Source organism: Galeopterus variegatus, unplaced genomic scaffold (assembly GCF_000696425.1).
Source record: "Galeopterus variegatus unplaced genomic scaffold, G_variegatus-3.0.2 Scaffold119, whole genome shotgun sequence".
In the NCBI taxonomy this organism is placed as follows: Eukaryota; Metazoa; Chordata; class Mammalia; order Dermoptera; family Cynocephalidae; genus Galeopterus; species Galeopterus variegatus.
Genome location: NW_007726230.1, coordinates 454,930 through 476,033, shown reverse-complemented (window position 1 = coordinate 476,033; position 21,104 = coordinate 454,930). Strand labels below are relative to the sequence as shown.

The 21,104-nt window shown below is 53.1% G+C and overlaps 2 protein-coding genes across 6 annotated transcripts in view; both read left to right on the top strand.

The window, feature by feature from the left end:
- The window catches only part of MAPKBP1 (mitogen-activated protein kinase binding protein 1), a 48,672-nt gene extending 35,633 nt beyond the window's left edge, over positions 1 to 13,039 (top strand). For 2 of the 5 annotated variants that reach the window (XM_008587498.1, XM_008587490.1), the window contains 25 exons: positions 404 to 586; positions 826 to 843; positions 1,182 to 1,342; positions 2,179 to 2,368; positions 2,918 to 3,064; positions 3,287 to 3,462; positions 4,213 to 4,304; positions 4,561 to 4,686; positions 5,045 to 5,115; positions 5,271 to 5,392; positions 5,671 to 5,746; positions 5,859 to 5,970; positions 6,151 to 6,214; positions 6,469 to 6,603; positions 6,793 to 6,929; positions 7,137 to 7,192; positions 8,288 to 8,524; positions 9,002 to 9,168; positions 9,388 to 9,533; positions 9,640 to 9,837; positions 10,013 to 10,097; positions 10,375 to 10,670; positions 10,880 to 11,476; positions 11,905 to 11,990; positions 12,637 to 13,039. In XM_008587498.1, coding sequence (XP_008585720.1) covers positions 404 to 586; positions 826 to 843; positions 1,182 to 1,342; positions 2,179 to 2,368; positions 2,918 to 3,064; positions 3,287 to 3,462; positions 4,213 to 4,304; positions 4,561 to 4,686; positions 5,045 to 5,115; positions 5,271 to 5,392; positions 5,671 to 5,746; positions 5,859 to 5,970; positions 6,151 to 6,214; positions 6,469 to 6,603; positions 6,793 to 6,929; positions 7,137 to 7,192; positions 8,288 to 8,524; positions 9,002 to 9,168; positions 9,388 to 9,533; positions 9,640 to 9,837; positions 10,013 to 10,097; positions 10,375 to 10,670; positions 10,880 to 11,476; positions 11,905 to 11,990; positions 12,637 to 12,864 — 3,906 coding nt within the window. In that variant the 3' untranslated portion in view covers positions 12,865 to 13,039. The remainder of the gene's footprint in view (positions 1 to 403; positions 587 to 825; positions 844 to 1,181; positions 1,343 to 2,178; positions 2,369 to 2,917; positions 3,065 to 3,286; positions 3,463 to 4,212; positions 4,305 to 4,560; positions 4,687 to 5,044; positions 5,116 to 5,270; positions 5,393 to 5,670; positions 5,747 to 5,858; positions 5,971 to 6,150; positions 6,215 to 6,468; positions 6,604 to 6,792; positions 6,930 to 7,136; positions 7,193 to 8,287; positions 8,525 to 9,001; positions 9,169 to 9,387; positions 9,534 to 9,639; positions 9,838 to 10,012; positions 10,098 to 10,374; positions 10,671 to 10,879; positions 11,477 to 11,904; positions 11,991 to 12,636) is intronic. The other 3 variants (XM_008587504.1, XM_008587521.1, XM_008587514.1) reach the window with 3 other exon arrangements.
- A 2,124-nt stretch (positions 13,040 to 15,163) lies between these two features.
- On the top strand, positions 15,164 to 20,386 carry JMJD7 (jumonji domain containing 7). The gene is made up of 8 exons (XM_008587481.1): positions 15,164 to 15,260; positions 17,464 to 17,617; positions 17,720 to 17,973; positions 18,343 to 18,399; positions 18,923 to 19,018; positions 19,253 to 19,329; positions 19,558 to 19,717; positions 19,852 to 20,386. Exons 1-8 carry the CDS (start codon positions 15,197 to 15,199, stop codon positions 19,938 to 19,940), a joined length of 951 nt encoding a protein of 316 aa, XP_008585703.1. The 5' UTR covers positions 15,164 to 15,196; the 3' UTR covers positions 19,941 to 20,386.
- Positions 20,387 to 21,104: the final 718 nt, after the last annotated feature.

Below are 21,104 nucleotides of genomic sequence, written 5' to 3'. Positions count from 1 at the left end.
CAAACAGAATTTTTTTTTTTTTTTTTTTCTTTTTGTCTTTTTTCGTGACCGGCAACGGATCGCAACCCTCAGTGTCACGCCCGTACCGGACCGGGACCAGCAACGGGATCGCAACCCTCGGTGTTGCGCCCGCACCTCGCTCAGCCAGTGAGCGGGAACCGGTCTGTATGTGGGATCCGAACCCTCGGCGGGAGCGCCACCATGCTCCCAAGTGGCGCACTGTAGCAGTGCGCCACCGGGCCGGCCCCCATACAGAAGTTTTGATGAGCCAGATGCTATCCAGACTGAGGAATAGTCTTAAAGAGCAAGGGGAGCTTACCATTTCCCCTCTTCTCCCTAAGGCCTAGTTTCCAGGGGCAGGCTGTTGGGTGGATGGATGGATAACAGTGGTGTGTTTCCACAGGTGAATGCCACTGTGCCCCTGCTGGGCCGCTCAGGGCTGCTGGGGGAGCTACGTAATAACCTGTTCACTGATGTGGCCTGTGGCCGAGGGAAGAAGGCTGACAGCACCTTCTGCATCACATCCTCAGGGCTGCTATGCGAGTTCAGCGACCGGAGGCTTTTGGATAAGTGGGTGGAGCTGAGAGTAAGTACCTCTGTCCCAGGGGGTAGAGACTGCCCATTTCCCAGCTCAGGGGAGAGCTGGTACCTGGGGATCCAAAACAGGGCCTGGGCCCTCATGCATGCAGAAGGGGACCCTAGGAGAAAGAAGTTTGGGGGAGCTAGAGCTTGGCCCAGTTCCAGTCCCTGACGATCTGTATAACTTCCTCCTCTCTGCTCTGTCTCTCTCTGTTTCTCTTTCCCCTGCTTTCCTCTTCTACTCAGAACACAGACAGCTTCACAGTAAGTGGTGCCTATATCTTCCTCTCTTTCTCATGCTGTTTCTTTCTCTTTGCTGGGCTTTTCCTACTCTGTCCTATTTGCTAAAACCACTGGTGCAATATAAAGGTCCCTGATTCCCATCCCCCAACTGCACAGGGCTGTGAGCCCTCTGGACACCTGCTGTTAGAGGGAGGGGCATCTCTGGATGACAGCTGAGTGTGCTCAGTCCAGAGCACGTAGGCTGCTTTTCCCTCACCCCCACCTTGGCCAGTCTTTCCTCTTGGCAGGTGACTTGAGGAGGGGGTGGGGAGACTGAGTAGGTAGATAGCCCTTGCTGACCTGAGCCCCTCTGCTCTCAGACCACAGTGGCCCACTGCATCTCTGTGAGCCAAGACTATATCTTCTGTGGCTGTGCTGATGGCACTGTGCGCCTTTTCAACCCCTCTAACCTGCACTTCCTCAGCACCCTACCCCGACCCCATGCCCTGGGGACAGACATTGCCAGCGTCACTGAGGCCAGGTGAGTTATTTGGGCCCCTTGCCTGCATTCATAGCCTACCCTGTGCCTAGCCTTCCTTGGCAGTGCTTTATGGAACAAAGTGAAGAGTGTATTAGTGCCCCAGAGATTACCAGGAACACCTCTGTAGACAAACAAATTTGGGTTTATTGGTACTTGTTGCAACCCAGGAGACCACACCATGGAGAACTTTGGAGAGTCTCAGTAAGTGGGTGTTAGGAGGAGCTTGCATCAGATGATTTTAGGAGTGGTTTAAGGAATTAAAGTGTTGCTCTGGTTGGATGCTGTCAGGCAGTGGGGGCGATTCTACAATTGGATACCTTGATAAGTTTTTTTTTTTTTTTTTTTTTGGTGGCTGGCTGGTACAGTGATCCTGACTTCTTGATAATTTTAATCTAAGAGTTGGAAGGAAAGATATATGGGGTTAAAGCTGTAATTGGTAAAGAAGAAGCCATCAATCACATTAGATGGGAAAGGATGATGTTTGGTCATTTTTGTGGTTTGTATGGTGATGTTGTTTCTATCTGTGCACAGACATGACACAAACATACACAGAGGAGTCTTGTTTTTATTTCACCCTGTCACAGCCACAGAATTACCTTGTCTGATGTTGGTGTTCTGTGAAATTGTTTGTGTTCATTAGGAGAACACCATGGCCCAGCAGCTAGTGCTGGGCCAGCTCCCAGGTGATGGCTGTTAGGGACTGGTTTTTTTTTTTTTCAACTTCCAAACCTGCAGGTCTGGGGAGGGCTCCCCATGCTTTGCTCCTTTCTTTGTGGGTTGGCTTCTCTTTTCATTCCCTTTTATCTCACCAGTTTGCCCTGTCCTTTCTCTCACAGTCGCCTCTTCTCTGGAGTGGCCAATGCCAGGTATCCAGACACCATTGCCTTGACCTTTGATCCTACGAATCAGTGGCTGTCTTGTGTGTACAACGATCACAGCCTTTATGTTTGGGATGTGAGGGACCCCAAGAAAGTGGGCAAGGTGTATTCAGCTCTGTATCATTCCTCGTGCGTCTGGAGTGTGGAGGTATGTGGGTTGGGCCAGCTGGCTGGAGACTGACTAGTTTTGCTGGGATACCATTACAAGGACAGAAAGTGGGGATCCCCACGTATGACCTTTTGTTCCTGCTGCCTCCCTGTTTCTCCAGCGACTTTCCTGTGATGGAATTTTAGGGCTTATACATCTCAGGATTCTTCTGATGTCCCCCTGTCCATCCTTAGTTTTGTCTTGTCCTGGGCTCAGTGATCTTGGACAACTTACTGAACTTGACTGAGCCTCGGTTTCTTCATCTGTAAAGTGATGTACCTGATACATCTAATTGTTCTAAGAATAAAGTGAAATAATGTAAGTGGGAGACATAGAAGAGTGCCTGGTGCATAGTACATGCTTGGTTAATGTGCTTTCCCTTAGTAATTATGAAGAGTATTTAATGTTATGGCTTGCTTACTATTAGAAGGCACTGGGCTGTGTCTTGGCCAGCATTCTCTATTTAATCTCATTCTCTTCCATCTCCTTGGGCGGGGAAGGGACTGCTCCCTAAATGGAGGTTTGACTCTGTTCCCTTTGCCCCTTCAGGTGTACCCTGAGGTGAAGGACAGTAACCAGGCCTGCCTGCCCCCCAGTTCCTTTATTACCTGTTCTTCAGACAACACCATTCGCCTGTGGAACACAGAGAGCTCCGGGGTACATGGTTCCACCCTGCACCGAAACATCCTCAGCAACGTGAGCCCTGAGGCCTTGGGCCCCCCACTCCACACTTATTACCCCCATCCCCACAGCTTTTGGACCTCATTCTTAGGGACTGAGTTCCCAGACCTTGATCTTCCAGCTCTTGTTTGGCTGGGCTCTCTGAGCCAAGGACTTATCTTGCCCAGCATTCCTTACCCCTCATAGCTGTACTATATTGGGCCTGCCTTATCTACCTCTTCTGACCTGTTCCACCAGGACCTCATTAAGATCATCTATGTGGATGGGAACACTCAGGCCCTTCTGGACACTGAGCTGCCTGGAGGAGACAAAGCTGATGGGTCCCTGATGGATCCCCGTGTGGGCATCCGCTCTGTGTGTATCAGCCCCAACGGACAGCATCTAGCCTCAGGGGACCGTATGGGCACGCTTAGGTAATACCAGGCCTGGGGTGGGTACTGACTGCCTCCCATGATGCAGGTTGGGATAGTTAGGTCCCCATGGACAGAGCTTTAGGAGTGTTTGGCTTAGAAAGGTTGGGGAACAAAATATTTTGTTATCTACCAGGAAAGATAATAACTTTATAACGAAGAAACCATCTAAACCAGGTGTTCACAATTAACGTCCTCATATCAATGTCATGAAGCCCATAATACAATATATTAAGAAGGACATAACATTGTTTCTATGGTATTCTTGCCACAAATACATAAAATGAATCCAGTCATGAGAAAACATCAGAAAAACTAAAATTGAGGTACATACAACAGAGTAAGTGGTCAATACTTTTCAGAAGTATCAAGGTCATGAGAGGTAAGGGAAGACTGAAGAATTGTTACAGACTACAGGAGACTAAGGAGAGATAACAACTAAATGCAGTTTGGACTCTGGATAGGATCCTGGATCAAGAAAAAGGACATAGTGGAAAAACTGGTGAAATTTGAATAAGGTCTTTAATTAAAAGTATTGTATCAGTGTAAATTTCCTGATTTGATAATTGTACTATCAGTATGTAAGATGTTAATATTAGGAAAAGCTGGGTAAGAGAAGCATGGAAACTGTACTTCTTGCAACTTTTCTCTAAGCCTAAAAGTTCAAAAAAAATTTTTAAGAGGTTGGGGGAGAGGAATGTAGCAGAGGAAGGGAGGGCAATGACCTCTTCCCTCCTCTCCTCATCTTTGCAGAGTGCACGAACTGCAGTCTCTGAGTGAGATGCTAAAGGTAGAGGCCCATGACTCGGAGATTCTGTGCCTGGAGTACTCTAAGCCAGACACAGGTAAGGAGGATACCCAGTATCTAGTCCAGAATGGCACAGGGCTCCTCCGGTCCTGCCAGTACCACTTATATCTATCTTGGGTCTTAGATGTGGAGCTGATAATTCTTTGGACCATTTGATGTTTTCATAAGTTTAGAGGAGGACAGCTCCATCCTTGCTCCATGGTTTATCTGGCTCAGAGATACAGGGCTCTTTGCTGGGCTCAAATGAGTGCTCTCAGGGCACTCATGGGCTGATGCAGTTCTTTCAACCTCAGGTCTGAAGCTGCTAGCATCAGCGAGCCGGGACCGGCTGATCCATGTTTTGGATGCTGGGCGGGAATATAGCCTACAGCAGACACTGGACGAGCACTCATCCTCCATCACTGCTGTCAAGTTTGCAGGTGGGGGCGTGGCAGATGAGACACATCCTGCCACCTACCCTCCCCCCACACCCAGCCCCCTGCTTTCTGCCTCCATGAGAAGAGTCTGCCAATCATGGTGGAGTGTTGGACAGCAGCTGGAAGGCCTGGGGCTGGATAGGAAGACAGGTGGAATGTAGACTCAGTCTAGGGGACCCTGAGCCTACCAGGTTGGGCTGAGGATGGGGAGAAGGGTTTTAAAGGGAAGCCTTCTGCTTTAATGATTGTCCCAGCCAGGTAGAGTAGCTTGGTAATGGAGAAAATATGGAGGGAAGGTAGAGGAAAGGCTGCCCCCACGTGGTGAGATTGGTGGGAACAGCTAGGCTCCCCTCCTCCACAGCGAGCGATGGGCAAGTCCGCATGATCAGCTGTGGAGCGGACAAGAGCATCTACTTCCGCACTGCACAGAAGGTGAGGGTACTGTGCTTCCCTGAAAGGGGCAGAGGGTGGGGGTGGGTGGTGTGTCTCTAATGTTCCCCTGCCTGAGGTTCCAAGAGGTGAAGGGAGGCAAAAATAGGGCTCTCTGGGCCTGGTGAGGCATTTGGGTGTGGGTCTGCCCCCTGCAGTCTGGAGATGGAGTACACTTTACACGGACACACCATGTGGTACGGAAGACAACCCTCTATGACATGGATGTGGAGCCTAGTTGGAAATACACGGCCATTGGTTGCCAGGACCGAAATATTCGGTGAGCATCCTCTTCTCAGACTGTCTGGCTACATTCCTTCATGCCTAGGGGTCAGCTCTGTGCAGCTAAATTCCTACATCTATCTTTTTATCCAGGACTTTGTTACCCCTTGAGCTTACAGAATGAGTACTTTGCCTCACCTAAGAGGGGTAGCCATTTTGGTGTTGGGGGTAGCTCCCAGAGACAGTGGGCTGGGAGTGAATGCTTGTGTTTCTACCACCCAAGTATGCTTGATCTTTACCTTCTCCTTATGTGAAAGAGAGTGTGTTTCTTTATAGGATCTTTAACATCAGCAGTGGGAAGCAGAAGAAGCTGTTTAAAGGGTCACAGGGTGAGGATGGCACTCTCATTAAGGTAAGGGCCAAGTAGGATGTGCACTGGGCCCAGGGTCTGGGGGCAGAACAACACTAGGTGGAAAGGGACTGGCGTTTCCCATATTTTTTCAGTTCTACATCACACTCCTCAGGTGCAGACAGACCCCTCAGGGATCTACATTGCCACCAGCTGTTCCGACAAGAACCTCTCCATTTTTGACTTCTCCTCAGGCGAGTGCGTGGCCACCATGTTTGGCCACTCAGGTGAGTGTAGCCCCAGTACTCCACCTCTGGAACTTTACTCTTTCTTCCCTTAATTTCTTGGGCCTCAGCAGAGCTACCTGGCCCTGCCCTCCAAACAACCCACATATCTACTGCTGTAACAGACAGGCCTTGGTTGGGAATTCAGGGTGGCTCATAGACCATATTCTTTGTTCTTCACAGAGATTGTCACTGGCATGAAATTTAGTAATGACTGCAAACATCTCATCTCTGTGTCAGGGGACAGGTAAGCAGAAGCCAGCTTCCCTGAGAGACAGATTCTTCCTCTGTGCCACAGATATATCCTGCCCCCTCCCCTCTTCATCTCAGTGATGTCTCTGGGAAGTGGGGTGAACAAAGATATTTCTTGCCTGGGCCTGACCTGGAAGTGGAGGGTGGCTCTGGTCTCTTTGCCAGTCCATGAAGAAGGAACTAATGGTGTCGCCACCTCCAGAGTCCTACCCTCCTGCTCCCCCACCTAACTCTGTGGCTCTACCCCAGCTGCATATTTGTGTGGCGCCTAAGCTCTGAGATGACCATTAGCATGAGGCAGCGTCTGGCCGAGCTGCGCCAGCGTCAGCGAGGGATTAAGCAGTACGGACCTTCTTCTCCCCAAGGGACTTCTGGACCTAACCGGTGAGAACATAATATGGGCAGGTGATGGGTGGGTGTCCAGATGGCTTGCTGTGATCTCACTGCTCCTCTTCTTGCTATTCATCATCTCTGTATCTCCCAAGACCTTAGTACTCACACAGAGACCCATGATGTTGGCCTGTTCCCCCATTGAGTCTCCTCTCCCTATGACCTTCCTTGTCTTGGATTCAGGCCCCAGGCCCCATCCATACTCTGTCCTGGACCAGCTCTCTCATCAGACAGCGACAAGGAGGGAGAAGACGAGGGTACTGAAGAAGAAGTACTTATGGCTCTGCCCATTCTTGCCAAGGGTACCAAGAAAGATCCAGGTCTGTGGCAGTCTGGTGTGGGGTTAGATAGGCACCGGTTGGTATAATGGATAGACATGACCTTTCTGGGACTGTGGGATGAGAGCAGTGTGAGGTGAAGAAACTGGGGCATCATTGAGACCATGCAGGATATGAGCTCATGTGGGGTCAGGGCTCTAGGGGAGGGTGGGCAGGAGACACTCCCTCTGACTGCCTCTTTCTGTCTAGCCTTGGTCCCCAGCCCAGCCCTTCCCCGAAGCCTGTCCCACTGGGAGATGAGTCGGGTGAGTCTCCATCCTTAAAATGGCCTTCCAAGGTTATAGGAGGTGAAAGGAGGTAAAAGCAGGGCTCTCTGAGCCTTGTGCAGCATTGGGGCATGGGTTCTGCCCATGTGCTTCACTTCTGTGTCCAAGAAAGGCCTTGGGGTGGGGTGGGGGGGAGCAGTTCAAGAGACTGGACTGGTCCCAGATTAAGGATGAGGGAAGCCCAGGTATTTCCTTCCTCTGGGTCAGATGAGATCTATCGTAGGATTAGTCACCACTAGTGCTCCACTTGGTCAGCTGCCTGGAGCCTGGGTGTAAATATCATCAAACAACAGCTTGAGGGGCTGAATAGAAAAGAGTCGTCTGAGCCAAATGGTTAGAATTAAAGTTCAGGAAAATCAAGAGTCTAAAGAGCAGAAATATGGAGAAATTGTAGTTCTAAAGGCCTCAGTTAAGAAGTAAGCTCAGAACTTCCAGAACAGTTTGTTAGAGGGAAAAGGCCATAGAGGCAACTACATCATGGTGGGTGGAAGAGGGCTAAAGGCTTTCAGAGCAAGCCCCAAAGCAGCCCAGCCCTCACTAGTCCCATGTTGGGATTTTAAGGACCAGCACATTTCATCGCCACCAGCAGTTTCACAGAGTGGTGGTGGTGCGGTGTCTCTGGTGCATTCTGGCCAGGCCAGGGGTCTTAAGCCTGGGCTATTGGTTTGGTCTCAGTGCTGTTAAGGGCCTTTGGGATTCTGTTGGGGCTGTTCTCAGAGTAGGAGACTTTTAGAGACTCCTAGCTCTGAGGAGTCCATGACACCAAGTGAAGACTGAGAGTAGAGGTTCTTATGTGAGAGGATGTAAAGTGCAGCTAAGAGCATGAACTCTGAAGCCAGACAAACTTGTAGGCCTCTCACTGTCTGTGGGACTTGGACTAGTTATGTTAAGCTCTCTGTGCTTCCGTTTCCTCATCTGTAAAAATGGGGATAAGAGCAGTACCTACTTCATAAGGTGGTTGTGAGGATGAAATGAGTTAATGCATGCAAAGTACCTGGCACATAGTAAGTGATACATGAGTGTTTGCTGCTGTTAATGTGTGGTTGTTATTGTTACTCCTCCACCCCCTACCAGGCACAGGAGACGGTAGAGTTCCTGGACCCAGCGCCTGCAGCCAACCCAGGACCCAGAAGAAGGGGGCGCTGGGTTCAGCCAGGCATGGAGCTGAGTGTTCGCTCCATGCTGGACTTGCGGCAGCTGGAAAAACTGGCTCCAAGCCCTCAGGGCCCCAGCCAGGACTCACTGGCCATGACGCCATCTGGTCGTAGGAAGCCTGGTCAGCAGGCCCCTGAGACCTCACTTGCTAGTCAGGTGAGCCAGCTTTCTCTCAGCTCTAGAGATCTCCAAGGAGACTTAGCCAGCCTTGTGCCAACAGCCGGGGCCTGAGCACTGGTCCAGCTCTGCCTACTCTGCCCATGTGGCACATGGGCAACCTGAACTGCAAATTTGGGGTGGGGCTGGCGAGGCTGTATGGTATGGTGATAGGGGTGGGCAGGGAAGGGGTCAGGGTGGAGAGGCAAAGGTGGCCTTTACCCTGGGTGGTTCCTTGAAGGAATCTTGGTATTAAGTGGTAGCTGGAGGTTGGCAGCCAAGAGTGTTAATAGTTTTCCCAGAAGCTCATAACATCCGTTGGAGCCCAGCCTGGCTTCTTGGTGTCTGTCCTCAGAGCTGGAGTATTCAGCTTCCCCCAGAATTGGTGCATGCCAAATCCTTGCCCACCTCCCCCTTTTCTCCAAGGCTCTCTTCTCACATCAGTAACCCCAGTTATGCCCCTTGGTGTGTTCCCAGAATGAAAAGCTCCCTCAGCCTCAGGCTTCCCAACCCTGTTCCTGCCCCCACATTATCCAATTGTTGTCACAAGAAGAAGGGATCTTTGCCCAAGATCTGGAGCCTGCACCCATTGAAGATGGTATTGTCTACCCGGAGCCTAGTGACAGCCCCACCATGGATACCAGGCAAGGGTCTTGTTTTTGCCAGACCTCATGAGACCATGAATCCCCCAGTCTTCCCTCTGAGTGTTTTTAGTCAGGGGAGGGCTAGCCCCCAGGATATTCAGGGCTTACCCATCACCTCACTACTGCCTCATCCCTAGACCTGCTCACAGGCAGGAGTCCAGAGGCTGCCGCTCACCCCTGCTCACTGCCTTTTCTTTCCCCTGCTGGCCTTCCTGGCAGTGAGTTCCAGGTACAGGCTCCAGGCCGAGGTACCCTGGGAAGAATGTACCCAGGCAGCAGGGGCTCAGAAAAGCACAGCCCTGACAGTGCTTGCTCTGTGGATTACAGCAGCAGCCGCCTTTCCAGCCCTGAGCACCCCAATGAAGGTGAGGCTGCAGCCCCGAGGGAGGGGCCAGTGAACTGGGTGTGGGTGGACGCTCTGGCGACAGATGAGTGCAGCATGATGCCTCTCTCCCCCTCCTGCACATCCAGACTCCGAGAGCACGGAGCCCCTGAGTGTGGATGGCATCTCCTCAGACCTTGAAGAGCCAGCTGAGGGTGATGAAGAAGAGGAGGAAGAGGAGGGAGGCACTGGCCCTTATGGGCTGCAGGAAGGCAGCCCCCATACCCCGGACCAGGAGCAGTTTCTAAAACAGCACTTTGAGACTCTGGCCAATGGGGCTGCTCCAGGTGTGGTCAGAGGGCCAGCATTTGATCACTGCAATCTGCCCTCCTCCCCTCCTTGCCTAGTTGAGAGAGAGGGTTCAAGGGCAGGCAGTGTCTTGGGGTTTCCTCCCAGGGGAGGCAGAATCTGGGGCAAGGGCTTGGCTTCTGCTTCAATGCATGATTCCTATGACCCTGGCAGGAGGCCCAGTAAGGATACCAGAGAGGACAGAGTCTTGGAGTATTTCTTCACGATTCCTGTTGCAAGTACAGACCCCCCCACTCAGGTACAGAAACCTCTCCCACAGCAGCTCTAGCCCTCCTGACCTCCCAGTGTTCCTGCCTCTAGGGCAGCATACAGCCCTCCTTCCAAGGTTCTCCCTTCCTTTGCCTGAGAGTGTTTCACAGTCCTAGTTATGGGACATCTGGCCTCACCCCAACCCTGTCTGGCTTTGTGCCTGTCCTTTCCTAGTGCTTCTCTGGGGCTATGAGAGCTTCTCACCATCTTGGCAGGGAGAAACACTGAGCCTTCTTTGGGCCTTCTTCCACATTTCCTCCCTGTAGGGAACCATCCCCATCCTCCTCAAGCCTGGTTCTGTTGTCGAGACCAGTCCAGGTGCCACAGGTGTCTGGTGAGCAGCTGAGAGGCAGTGGTGCCAATCCTCCAGGAGCACCCCCGGAGGTGGAGTCCTTCCCTGGCTCCCCCAGCCCCCAGCAGGCAGCCCCTGTGCTGTTGTCACGCCGCCGTCTCAACCCGGATGGCAGCTGGGCCCCCAAGAGAATGACCACAGGCAGCCCCTTAGCTGGACTCCAGAGAGCCCTGTCTGTGCAGAGTCTGGTGCCACAGGGTGAGAAGCCTGGTAGGCTCAGCCCCAGAGTGTGGAGAGAGTGGAACGTGTGTGTGCTGAAGGAGGGAGGGCCTGGTGTGATCCTTTGTGTCACTGTGCTTGCCACTGGGTGTCCCTTCATGGGTAAGTGCAGGGGAACAGCAGCTCCTAGGGATTGGGCCTCAGCACCTGGGATGCCTTTCTCACCATCTGACCTGTTTGTATCTCTGTCTCCTCTGCAGATGAGGCCCCTTCACCAAGCCCATTGCTGTCACAGGAGATTGAGGCCCAGGATGGCCTGGGTTCCCTGCCCAAGGCTGATTGCTGTCTGTCTCGGTCCCACTCCTACCAGAACCCCACTGCCAGTTTCATGGCCAAGATGTCCCACAGCATCTCTGTCGGAGAGAACCTGGGCCTGGCAGCTGAACCTCAAGCTCCTGCCCCCATCCGAGTCTCATCACTCAGCAAGCTGGCCCTGCCCAGCCGGGCTCACCTGGTCCTGGACATCCCCAAACCATTGCCTGACCGTCCTACCCTGGCCACATTCTCCCCTGTAACCAAGGGCCGGGCCCCTGGTGTGACAGAACAGCCTGGCTCCCCAGTGGGCCTAAGAAACCCTCAGAGTACATCTGAGAGGCGGGTCTGTTTGGGGGAAGATACCACTCCCAAGCCTAGGACAGAGTGCCAGGCTCATCCTGGGCCCAACAGCCGCTGTGCCCAGCAACTGCCGGTTAGCAGCCTCCTCCGAGGCCCTGAGAACTTGCAGTCCTCATCCCCTGAGAAGACTCCCAACCCCATGGAATGCACCAGGCCAGGGGCAGCCCTGAGCCAGGATTCAGGTGTGCGCAGCTCCCCAGCTCTCATATCTTGCCCCATCCTCCCTCTCCCGTCTCTGTTGGCCACTCTCTTGCTCCATCCCATTTCTGTGCGTCCAGCCTCTGACGTTTTTCATCCTTTCTGCTCCTGTCTCGGTCTATAAGTCATACCCTGATGGCGAGACACTTCTGCCAACCTTCACGATCTCCTCGTGACCCCCTTATCCCTTCAGTGCCTTCTGGACCCTTGGGCTGGCCCTCTATTCTGGACTTTGTTGTCTGTGTAGTGGTAGGGAGGGTGGTGGAAGGGAAGGAAGAAAGAAGAAGAAACTGAAGGCAAGCGGTGGGTACAATGCTGAGGGGTAGGCCTCACCTGCTCTCAACATCCCTGGGTGGGGAGGCCTGAAAAGGGAGCTTAGTGGGCTTCACTGAGCTGTGTCTGTCCCTCTCAGAGCTGGTGGTGAACCTGGAGCAGTGTGAACAACTGGTGGCAGAGCTCTGTGGCAATGTGCGCCAGGCTGTGCAGATCTACCACTTGGTGAGTGTTGGCACCTCCTGGTGGGGAGACAGAGCAGGTCAGTAGTACTAGGTAAGATAGCTGAATGTCCAGAACACTATGAGAAGGCTCTTCCACTGACAGGGTGGAGCATTCAAGAACATCTTGGGCAGAGTAGGTGAGGGAGTTAGAGGTCAAGTCAGGCCTCTTAAACTAGGTACCTGTTGGTCATTTCTGGTTAATAGCTGGACACTTCCCTCAGATAGGAGGGTGGGGCATAGAGAGACCACCTGTCCTAATTTGCTCAGGACAATCCCAGTTTAGGCCTGTTGTCCCATTATAATTATTAATAGTATCCCTTTTCATACCCCCAAATTATTTCGCCACCCTAGACATAGGGAACAGCCCAACAGGGTGCAAGATTTGAGAGAGAAAGCAGAGTCTGTGTGAGTTGTAAAGAGTTGCTAACAAGATGTGGGTGGTTCCATAATCTGATGGGATCCTCCCTTGGGGCACCCCCCATAGTCTGCCCGCATCTCATATACTTGCTGATCTTGGAGTATGGAACTCCTAGCCAGCCCCTTCTTTTGGGGCAGGCTAGACCCAGGTGGAGCCTCTCCCTTTTATATATCCACTGATAGGCCCCTCCACTGTTCCTCCAACTCACTTCTGGGGGGTCCTGTTGCAGGTGGCTGGCTGCAAGATGCCCTCAGCGGAGCAAAGTCGCATCACTCAGCTCCTCAGAGACACCTTCTCCTCAGTGCGGCAGGAGCTAGAGTCCCTGGCTGGGGCAGTGCTGTCTAGCCCAGGCGGGAGCCCTGGGGCTGTGGGAGCTGAGCAAACACAGGCCCTGCTAGAGCAATACTCAGAGCTGTTGCTTCGAGCTGTGGAGCAGCGCATGGAACGCAGACTCTGAGTACCAGAAGCCTGTCCCACGTGAATGTTCCCCGTTTCAAACTTTAGCCCCTCCTCCACTCACCAAAACCTGCGAGGATGCTTCGAGTGGATAGCAGGATCAGTGCTCAAGAGGTGAAGCAGCTTTCCCAGCTGCTCCTCACGGAGCCCCTGTATTTATTAATTTATTTCCCTGACTGTTGCCTCACTTTCTTGGAACTCCTGCCTCCACAGCCCCTCCGGTGGCTCATGGCAGGGGTAGGTCTTGGGTCTTTGTCATCTTGGTGCTGTGAGGGTTGGGAGGGCAGCCTGCCACATCTGGGGAAATTGGGAAGGGCTGGCCCTCTCTTCTTAGAAGCCATTTGAAATTACTGCAGGGATCAGCTCCCTGGGGTGGAGCATACACAGGGTACTCTGGGGTAAAGGTGAGAGGTGATGTGGTATTCAGTGCCCTTCAGCCAACTGCAGAGTTTTACCTCTACCTCCGCTTCCCCTTCTACACCAGCTGTACTTCTCTGGCTGCCAGAGCTGGGGTGGTTTTCCCCACTCCTAGCAGTTCATAAAGGCAGAGCTGTCTGGCTCTCCAGGGCGTCCACATCCATCAGAAGACTTGAGTTGGTATCAGGACCTGAGACCCCACATTCCACTCCCATTCTCCATTCTCCCTCCAAGAGGGCCCTAGCATAGTCTTTGTCCCTGTGCCCCCCATCCTGTCCTGGCCAGAATTTGTGGAGCCAGCTGTGGGACATTGCTGCGGGACAGTAAAGCCCTTTGCTGGGCAAACATGAAGCCCTGGCCTCCTTTCTTCAGTCCCTTGGCCTTCCCTACCCTCTAGCTCTGGTCCCAAGCAGGCTGTGGAACCCAAAGGCCACCTTCTGCCTGCATCCTGTGTGATGCTCAGTCAGAAGCCTGTGTTGGAACTTCCCTCATGGTTTACAAAGCGACGGCCCACCTTCTGAGGACCTTGGGCACAGAGGAAATCAATCTCTTGCTGATGTAGGCCTGGTTTCCTCTTATGTCCTGCCCCAACTTCACTATCTGGCTTATGTGGAAGTTATATCAAGGAGCATGAAAAGAGATGCAACACACTAAACCCAAATTCTAGATTTTTGGTGTTCACAGCCTAGCTGATATGAGATGGCCCATAGGACACCAGGTTTGGGTAGAAGGAACGTCCCTAAAGGCGCTGCTGGGCGTGTAAGGGTGTTCTGGATACCAGAGGTTGGATGGGAGGGAGGTACAGGGGGCAAGAGACACATTGGAAAAGTGGTAGGTGGGACAGGTAAGTGGCAGAGGTGAGGGGATAGGTTAGAATTAGAAGGGGCAGTTGTTAGGGATGAGGGAGATAGGGCATGGAGAGTAGGTAGGGTAGGACCAAGTAGTTAGGCAGTTGTTGAAGAGCTTGGGTGAAGAACATGTGTCTCTGGGCCCTACTGCTTCCCTCTGCACCAGGTAAGTCAGGGCAGCTGTACCACAGCTTCAGGCTATGAAAGCCTGTTCACACATACTGCTGGCTCTACGAGGAGACTTAGGAAGAAATGGGTTCTAAAGGGTGCCCAGACCCGTTGCATCAGCCCGAGAGCACTTGAGCAGATCCAAACTTATCACACCCCACACCCTGTCCCTCATGCTCTACTACGGTCAGCTGCATGGCCAAATGGAAAGGAAATCCTGGCCTAAGAAGTCTAGCAGCTGGGGGTGCGCCCCTAGCAGGGCTGCAGCTGCCTTGTGAGGGTTAGAAATCCACTTCCACTGTATCCCCAATCCTTACACCAGCCACAGCCCACCGCAAGTAGGGCTCAGGTTGGCCCTCTGGGGCAGGTTCTTTGATAGCCCCAGCCTGTCCTGCATGAGGAGGGAGCTACACTCCTGCTAAGATTAGTGAGAAGGTGGCCGTTCTTTCCCTACCCTCTGTCCCATGTGTGTGTGTTTGGGGCGGGGGGATAATGGGTCTTGTGGCCAGGCCGGCGCCCCGTCCCCTTCTGCATGTCTGAGGCCACTGGTAATTGCCGCCCCGTCCAGATTTGCCCCGCCCCAGTTTTGAAAGCCCCTTATTTATAACTTTTGTACTTTGTCCAGGCCGGGGCGCTTCCCTCCTCCCCGGCTGCACGGGGCGGGAGCTGTTTTTAACGTGTCTGTTTGTACTGACGTATGAACTTGTCAATAAACACAATCGTTTGTTAACTCTGGGACGCGTGCGAGCGGGGCAGGCAAAAACGCGCTGCTTCTCATACGTCGGGGGCGGGGCGCGGGGAGTACAGGATAAGGCCTGTGGGAGGGCTGGGGCGCGGGACCACGGGGGAGGGGCGGGGCCACGGGGAGGGGCGGGGCCACGGGCGCGTGACGGCGGAGTCATGGCGGAGGCGGCTTTGAACGCCATGCGGAGGGAGTTACGAGCATTCCCGGCCGCGGCTAGGGGTGAGTGAGTCCATGCAGAGGCTGCGCCATCCCGGTGAACTGCGCAGCAGTCTCGGATGCGGGAGGAGCCCAGGGAAGTTGGGAACCGAAACCTCCTAGGCTACGGACATCAGGAGCCCGGAATCTCGTACGCAGGACTGGCTGTGGGCCCGACTCTGGTCGTCCCTCTGTTGCAGCCCCCTTCCCCAGCCCAGTGGATGGGTTCTCAGCTGATCTGAGTGGGACATGGCTCTGGAAAGCCCTCTCCAACAGTGATATTTATTGAGCACCTGGAATGTCCTCAGCACTTGGCTTGACCAATGTGGAGGTATCAAGGGATTATCCAGTCATCATCTCAAGAAGCTTATATCCTACCTGGGGAGACAAACTACCTCGCTTTCATATCTACCTGGCAGGTTCCATCTTGCCTCTAGTCAGGGAGGCAAGCACGTGCGTCAGCTCTTTCCTTTTCAGTTTTCCTGAGCTCACTACGATCTTCCCACTCAGGTCCAGTTTCTGATCTAAAGACATTCACTTTCCAACTGCAAGGCAAAGGTGACCAGCATGGAGACACAACCGTGAAAGATGGAGCATAACCTCAAAGATGAAAATGAGTGCCATGGCCATTTGGAGCAGGACTGGTAACTGCCAGTTGGGGGCCAAGGCATTCCAGCTAGCCCTCGAGGATGAAAATAACAAAGTGAAGCACTGTACCCTTTATAAAAGCCAGGAGAAAAACATTCCAGTCTGAGTGAGCACCAGGAACAAAGTCCAGCACCCTCTGAGTAGAGGGTGTGTAGAAAGGGGCAGGCACAGGACAGGAGGAAATCACACTGGTAAAGTAGGTAGGGCTTGATGCTGGAGCACCTTGAATGCATGCCAAGGCAGACAGTGTTCTGTAAAGAGTAGTGGTAAGCCATCAAAGGATTTTTTTTCTAGGGAGGGGTGTGACAAGATGAGATTGTATTTTCAGAAAATGACTGGGCCCAGAATGATGGATGCTTTAAGAGGGAGTGGAATTAAGCCAGCTAAACCGGTTAGTTCACTGCAGCAACTGTCCTGCCAGGATGTTGGAAACTTTAATTTAACCATTAAGCAAATATTTACTGAGCACCTACTGAGTAAATAGGTCCCCAGGGATGCATCAATAAACAAGACAAGCATCTCTACTCTTGTGGAGTTTACATTCTAGCGAGGGAGACAGACCAATAAACAATTTAAGTGAAATATATGGCATGTTAGATGGCATGGTAATAAATGCTGAGGAGAAAAATAGAAAAGGGATATAAGGATTGTTGGGGGTGCAGATTAAAATCTTGAAAAGGGTGGTCAGGGAAGGAAGCTTCATCAATGTGACATTTGAGTGAGGTCCCAGAGGAGGTAGCTTGAATATGGACACCAGCAGAGGAAAGAAAGAAGGGGTGGGTTTGAGAGACAAAGGAGGTAGAATCAACAGGATTTAGAGACAACCAGTAGGATGACAGGATTGAGGCAGATGGATGAAATAAACAGAAGAGATATTTATTAAGAGTGACACAGGGCCACTATAGACATCCACACAGGTGGCATGCTGCACAATCGCCCAAATGCACATGGTGGCCCTAGGTGTTTGAGGATGGTGATACTATTCAGTAAGACCAAAACCACAGTTCAGCCCTTACTTTTCCTCTGGTGGTTTCATATGGTAGTTTGTCTCCCCAGGTAGGATATAAGCTTCTTGAGATGATGTTTGGATAATCCCTTGATACATCCACATTGGTCAAGCCAAGTGATGAGGACATTCCAGGTGCTCAAATATCACTGTTGGAGAGGGCTTTCCAGAGCTATGTCCCACTCAGATCAGCCCATGGCCTTGAGGCTTTGACCCTACTCATTCCAGAGCTCCTAACACTGCCTCAGTGGCTGCCCTTTCTAAGGGATGCTAGGAGGTTGGCCCCTCCAGGGTAGGAAAGCTAGACATGGCCCCACAGTGGATGTGGATGGGCTGAGCAGCAGCTCTTGGCCTGTGGACTCTTATGGTTTATGCTGATGTGATTGTGTGTGCTTTATGCCTTCTCTCTTAAAATTCCCTCATTCTTCGGTTCCTGGTTGTCCAGGGTCCCTTGGTTACCAAAGGTCATCGCCCAATTACACAGTGTGGTCTTTCTGAGGAGGGCATCTCTTATGCAGGCAGTGGTGCAGGTATTTGGTGCTGCTGGCTTCAGCCCCCTATTCTTTCTCTCAGAGCTGAGCGTGCCTCTTGCTGTGTCATACTTGGATGAGCCACCAACTCCACTTCACTTCTACCGGGACTGGGTCTGCCCCAACAGGCCCTGCATCATCCGCAATGCCCTGCAGCACTGGCCGGCCCTCCAGAAGTGGTCCTTCCCCTACTTCAGGTGGGGGCTGCCCTAGCTGGGGTTTGGGTGGTACTGTCCTGGGGTGGGGCAAGGGCAGTGATTTCTAGCATCTAAGCATGAGCTGAGTGTCCATTCCTCCAGAGCCACAGTGGGATCCACAGAGGTCAGTGTAGCTGTGACCCCAGATGGTTATGCAGATGCAGTGCGAGGGAACCGCTTTGTGATGCCCGCTGAGTGCCGCCTGCCCCTGAGCTGTGTGCTGGATGTGCTGGAGGGCCAAGTCCAACACCCAGGAGTCCTCTATGTGCAGAAGCAGTGCTCCAACCTGCCCACTGAGCTGCCCCAGCTACTTCCTGATCTGGAGCCCCATGTGCCTTGGGCCTCCGAAGCTCTGGGTGAGTGGAGGTAGAAGATAGAGGAAGGCAAGGCAGGCAGATTTGGGAAGGAAGGGGTCAGCCTGCTGGCTTATGCTCTCTTTCGTGATGACTTGGCCCACATGCTTGGCCCAGCAGGGTCAGGTCTGTCCACTAAATGCTCAAGTCCCCAGGCCTGGACTTAATAATAGATGGACTCCCGAAGATTGTTGCCTTTCCTGCTGTCCCAGGGGAGGATGGGCCCCTTCCCCAATTTCTCCCAACATCTGCCTCTTCTCCCTGACTCTGTTTCTTGGGATTCCTTTGCTCCCCACCCAGATTTTTGTTCCAGCATCACTGTATGGTAGCTATCCCCAGCCTGGCCTTCCTAACTTGCCCTCTGTCCCACAGGAAAGATGCCCGATGCTGTGAACTTCTGGCTGGGGGAGGCGGCTGCAGTGACATCTTGTAGGTGTCAGGGGAATACAAAGGTGGGGACGGAGGGGGTGGGGACAGAGGGAGGGAAGATGAGGCCAGGAGTGGAAGTCTGGGCATGGATGGGAGTCAGGCTGACTGTTCTAAGATTTCTTTTGGGATCTGGGACTTGGGCACCACAGAGGGTCTCCTCTGACAGTTTTGGTGGGGGGCGGGTACCCATTCACTGGGGATGGAATGTACTGTTTCTTCGAGGTCCCTAGAAGGCTCTCTGAAGGCCAGCTAGGTCAGGGGGTGAACTTAGGAGAACCCTGTTGGCTCTAGTTCCCTCTTGACAGAGGAGCCCAGGGCCTGGTTCCTAGCAGCATCAAATCCCTGGTGGGCAGTGTTCTGAAATGCCTGCCAGACTCCTTGGCATCACCTTGAGCCTGCTGACTCTTTACATGCTCTTCTGTCACAGGCAGTCGTGGGGCTCAGGGCTCTGAGCACTATGGTTTGCCCCTCCTGTGCCCCTGCCCTTCATACCCTGACCACTGGGTCTTTTTTGTGTTGACAGTACACAAGGACCACTATGAGAACCTCTACTGTGTGGTCTCAGGAGAGAAACACTTCTTGTTACATCCGCCCAGCGACCGGCCCTTTATCCCTTATGGTATGGGATGTGGCCTACAGGGGCTGCGGAACAGGTGGCCCAAGGTGGGGGGAGGACAGCAAGAGCCCTGGACAGGCTGGTGCCAAGGCCTGCGGTATGGCCACAGCATCTCCACTGCACCAGGATCCCTGACCTTGCCCTTGCACCCAGGGAACAAGTGGGCTGCTGGTGGGGAGGGTCTGGCAAATTCCAGGTCATTTGAGGTTCCCCACACCCTTCTCCCTTGGGTTTCAGAGCTGTACACACCAGCAACCTACCAGCTAACTGAAGAGGGCACCTTTAAGATGGTGGATGAAGAGGCCATGGAGAAGGTGTCTATCCTGTTCCTGGGCTCTAGGGAGGAGAAGGGCAAGAGCCTGGGCTCTGAGGAGCAGGCTCAAAAAATCTGGGAAGGTGGCACCTTGCTCTGAAAAGTCCCTGAGTCTGGAGCCTCTCAGCGCTGAGCAGAGCAGGGCCCATGATGTTTTTCCTTTGAAAGGGACAGAGCTGGAGGGCCTGGGGTGCTTGGGGCTGCTCCCTGGCATCCGCTGTGTTCCCAGGTGCCCTGGATCCCACTGGACCCCTTGGCTCCAGACCTGGCCCGGTACCCCAGTTACAGTCAGGCTCAGGCCCTTCATTGTACGGTGCAGGCTGGAGAGATGCTCTACCTGCCGGCCCTATGGTTCCACCACGTCCGACAATCCCATGGCTGCATTGCTGGTGAGGAGCTGCCCAGACCACCTGGGGGCAGGCCCTGCCAAGGCCCAGCAGGGCATGTTGGGGTTGGGAGAAGGCTGGGGAAGCTCAAAATTAGAAGAAGGACCCTCATGCGCAGGTCCCCGTTCTCCCGACAGTGAATTTCTGGTACGACATGGAGTATGACCTCAAGTACAGTTATTTCCAGCTGCTCGACTCCCTCACTAAAGCTTCAGGCCTTGATTGACAGAGCACTGCTGAACACTGCCAAGGATGACTCGAGGAGGGGGAGATCAAGCCCCTCCCAGCGGGTCAGTTCTAAGGACAACTCAGAATTTGAGTACATGCTGGCTGCTGGCCTGGGGTCTGGCTTGGGTTGGGATCAGTTTTGGAGGATTTTGGGATATGGTCAGGAAGGCCAGGAGGTGAGGCAGGTGTGGGCGATGACTCCCAGGAAGTTGCCACACAACTTCCTGTCCTCCTGCAGGAGGAGCAGGAGTCAGCTGCAGCAGCACCTCCCATCAGCACTGTGACCTTAGGCAGATTGCTGTCTCTCAGGGCATTGGTGTCCTGTCTGTAAAATGGAGATAATAATAGTTCTACCTTACGGGCTGTCACAGGGTTGGAATTGATATTGGTAAGGACCAGCGTGGGGCTGGCACAGAGAAAGCATTCAATAAAAGGTAGCTGTGACTCATGTGTTCTGAGATTCCCTCTTGCAGTTGCCTTCCATGGTCTGGTGAGGGCTTGAAGGTTCAGGTAAAAATTTCAGGATGACCCTGATTGGAAGTGAGGGCTGGATTCAGGCCTGGGCCTGAGGGGCTGTCCAATGTCCAAATCCCTTTGTCCACAACAAACACTGCAGCCCCTCCCCAGGGCAAGCAAGCTGACCTCAGTCTCATAGCTCATCGCTACCAAGGCTGTTCCTAGCTTTCCTCTGGCCTGGTTTACTCTCCTCCCTCAGTTCCAGGGCAGCTGGTGGGGCCTGGTGCCATATAGGTAACCCCTGTTTCTCTTATGACTAGCACAGGTAGGAAAGGACAGAAACTCTGCCTCTCCTGGGGCTGTCCCTCTGAGGAAGGAATTGGTTTCCACACTCAGATGCCCCCCATTCCCCCACAAACCAGGCCCTGGAGACAGAAGAGTCCCCTGCTCCTGAGTACCAACCCACAAGCCTCATCCCCAGCCACCTAGCTCCTAGGGTGGAGGCAGCCCAGCACATGGCTTTGAAGGGCTGTTTTATGTGGCAGAGCCACTCCTCTGCCGGGTTGTGATGGGGCCTGGGGTGCTCTTCTCGGATTGGCCAAGTGCATCAGTCAAGACTGGGCATTCCTGTTGTACTAGCACCCAGAGGTTGCAAAAGGCCCTGCTGATGGCACTTGGCTCTTCTGTTTGCTGCTGCTCTGGGGCT

Coding starts and splice junctions, on each gene's coding strand:
- JMJD7 (XM_008587481.1), top strand. CDS start 15,197: ATGGCGGAGGCGGCTTTGAACGCCATGCGGAGGGAGTTACGAGCATTC. Junction 19,330..19,557: donor ATGAAGAGGCCATGGAGAAG/GTGTCTATCCTG, acceptor CTGTGTTCCCAG/GTGCCCTGGATCCCACTGGA. Junction 19,718..19,851: donor ATCCCATGGCTGCATTGCTG/GTGAGGAGCTGC, acceptor TTCTCCCGACAG/TGAATTTCTGGTACGACATG.